The following is a 2,313-nucleotide window of genomic DNA, read 5'->3' as shown; positions in this document are numbered from 1 at the left end:
AGAATGATTAAGTTTAATGAGCTAACTAGTCTTGCAGATACTGAGCCTTCTGTATCTGCGACTTCATATTGATTTAAAGCTAAATATTTATTAGATATTTATTAAAGTCACGATCCGCAGAGCAAACAGTTTTTTTGACGGTAAGACAACTATTTTTACGGACACTTTTGTATGGTGCATATTTCATGTGTTAATTGCAGAATTTTGCAAAAAGAGACCAAATACTTGACTTACCTTTATTTAGAGTAGTTTTTGTTTTAGAGAAACAAAATAATTTACAGAAAAAAGTTACTTTAGGTATGCCACAAAAAAACAAACAGTTTTACATAAAATATTGCTGCAATAAACGACATTATAAAATAGTCTTCTGGTATTTTTTAACCTTAGTTTTTTATGCTCTTAAGCTAAATAACACTGATTAATAGTGCTCTTTTTTTCTTGTTTTATTACGTTTTTAATTTAGATAGTACTTTTATGTTAGTTACTAAAATTATTTAAAAGTTAATGCAACGCGCAGTATATGTTTTCTACACAGTACGGCCCGAAAAACTATAGAAAAACAGGCCCACGTTTTATGCCAACCGCTGGACTAGATTCTTTTTGTTGTATTTTTACAAAAACTAACTGGTCAAAGTTTTTGTTTTTAATCCAAGTGTACTTTTTTTGGTGCAAATTACTGCAGCATTTTTTTACGTTAAATTGTTTAATTTGCTTTTCATGATGAACTTTTTGTGAAATTTCTCTGTTTCTTCAAAATATAAACTACCAAAAATAATGGTACGAAGTCATTCAAATATTGAAAACTTTTTTGCAAATTTATTGCAATTAATCGCTTTAAAAAAGCTCCAATAAAAATACCTCACAAACTCTATAAAAAATCCTATTCTTCTTCGATTTTTTGATAAAGACAAAAAAATCACGAAGAACAACACACAACTAGGGAATATTTGAGATACTTAAAACTATAAAATTCTTACCGATGTTCAAATAAAATTTATACAATCAACAAACCACAATTGTTTACAACAGCCTACGTCATAATGCTTCCAAAAAGCGAGTATAAAAGTCGAAGTGAACGAAAATATTTCTTTACAACTGTTTGAAATGAAGCTTCCAATTTTAATTCTGTTCCATTTGCTTTTTCAAACTTGCAGTGGGCAGATGCTCGGAGGCGTGCCGGCCAGGCAAGGGCAGTTTCCGTTCGCGGTTCAAATCCACAGAGAGAACTGCATCGGCCACGGTTGCAACTGCGGAGGGAGCATCATCGGAAACCGGTGGGTTTTAACGGCAGCCCACTGCGTCAGGGAGAACGGGACGAACCGCAATATCGGCATCGTGGCGGGAGATGTCTACAGATTTCAACATAGCCCGCACAGATTGGAAATCCAGCCGGATGACGTGCAAATCCACGCACACAGTCAGTTCGACGGCGATGAGCTGTCATATGATGCAGCCTTGCTCTTCACCCCGAGGACGTCTCTCACGCCCCGACCTCGACGCTTCCAAATCGACAGGATCGAGTTTGGACGCGAGGGTGCGCTCCGAGTCGGACACCGATGCACGGTGATGGGCTGGGGAAGAACTAGAGTTGACTTTGTGACGAGAAATGCCTTTGCATCATCGCCATTTCTCAAATACGGAGAGCTAACCGTTACAAACAATACCCGTAAGCACATTGTATTCATCAATCTGACAAGGGACGGATCCGGTCCCCGACCGCTGGATGGAGACTCCGGGAGCCCGCTGGTCTGCGGGGACAGGAAGTTGTTCGGGTGGATGCGAGGCGGAAGTATTCGTTCAGATTACGCGCGGTTCATGAAACTGGATTTCTTCAGAACGTGGATCACCAACAAGATACGAGAAGTTATGAACCAATATCGGGCAGGAAATGTTCGCGGTGTAAATTAGCAAGCCTGGGGCTTATTGTAGTAGCAATTGTCGCGAAAGCAAGCAATAAATAAGAAAAAGTGTAATGGTAGATAATTTTGTTTTCAGTGTTTTCCGAGTTGAGGAGTAAAGGTTGTGCTTTTGTTTCAAACAGAGCTTGAATATAAAAATTAGTTTTAGTATGAAAATATATTTTAAAAATATTAAAAAATACTTTTAAATACGCTTCAAACTGTTACATAGTTCAAAAAGACGCGTAGTATTATTTTAATCGTTTTATGTACTTTTATATTGAAACATATTTTTAAGTTGATTGTTTTCTTTTTTTTTATTGAAACTTGAACCAAAAAACTTGTGAAATTGATAAAAAAAAGCTTGAAACATCCTTTTTTCTAATTCATTCAAACTTTAAAAAATAAGTAGGTT

The 2,313-nt window shown here is 36.5% G+C and overlaps 1 protein-coding gene across 1 annotated transcript; it reads left to right on the top strand.

Annotated features, from left to right (window-relative positions):
• Positions 1-1,104: 1,104 nt before the first annotated feature.
• LOC145836889 (trypsin 3A1-like) lies at positions 1,105-1,908 on the top strand. Its single transcript, XM_082944662.1, has one exon. It carries the CDS (start codon positions 1,105-1,107, stop codon positions 1,906-1,908), a length of 804 nt encoding a protein of 267 aa, XP_082800788.1.
• Positions 1,909-2,313: the final 405 nt, after the last annotated feature.

The sequence above is a fragment of the Thalia democratica genome, chromosome 5, assembly GCF_965202585.1.
Source record: "Thalia democratica chromosome 5, ktThaDemo2.hap1.1, whole genome shotgun sequence".
Taxonomy (NCBI): domain Eukaryota; kingdom Metazoa; phylum Chordata; class Thaliacea; order Salpida; family Salpidae; genus Thalia; species Thalia democratica.
This window is presented reverse-complemented; position numbering and strand designations above follow the sequence as displayed.

Bases quoted from the DNA above. Each gene is read 5' to 3' on its own strand.
- LOC145836889 (XM_082944662.1), top strand. From the start codon at position 1,105: ATGAAGCTTCCAATTTTAATTCTGTTCCATTTGCTTTTTCAAACTTGC.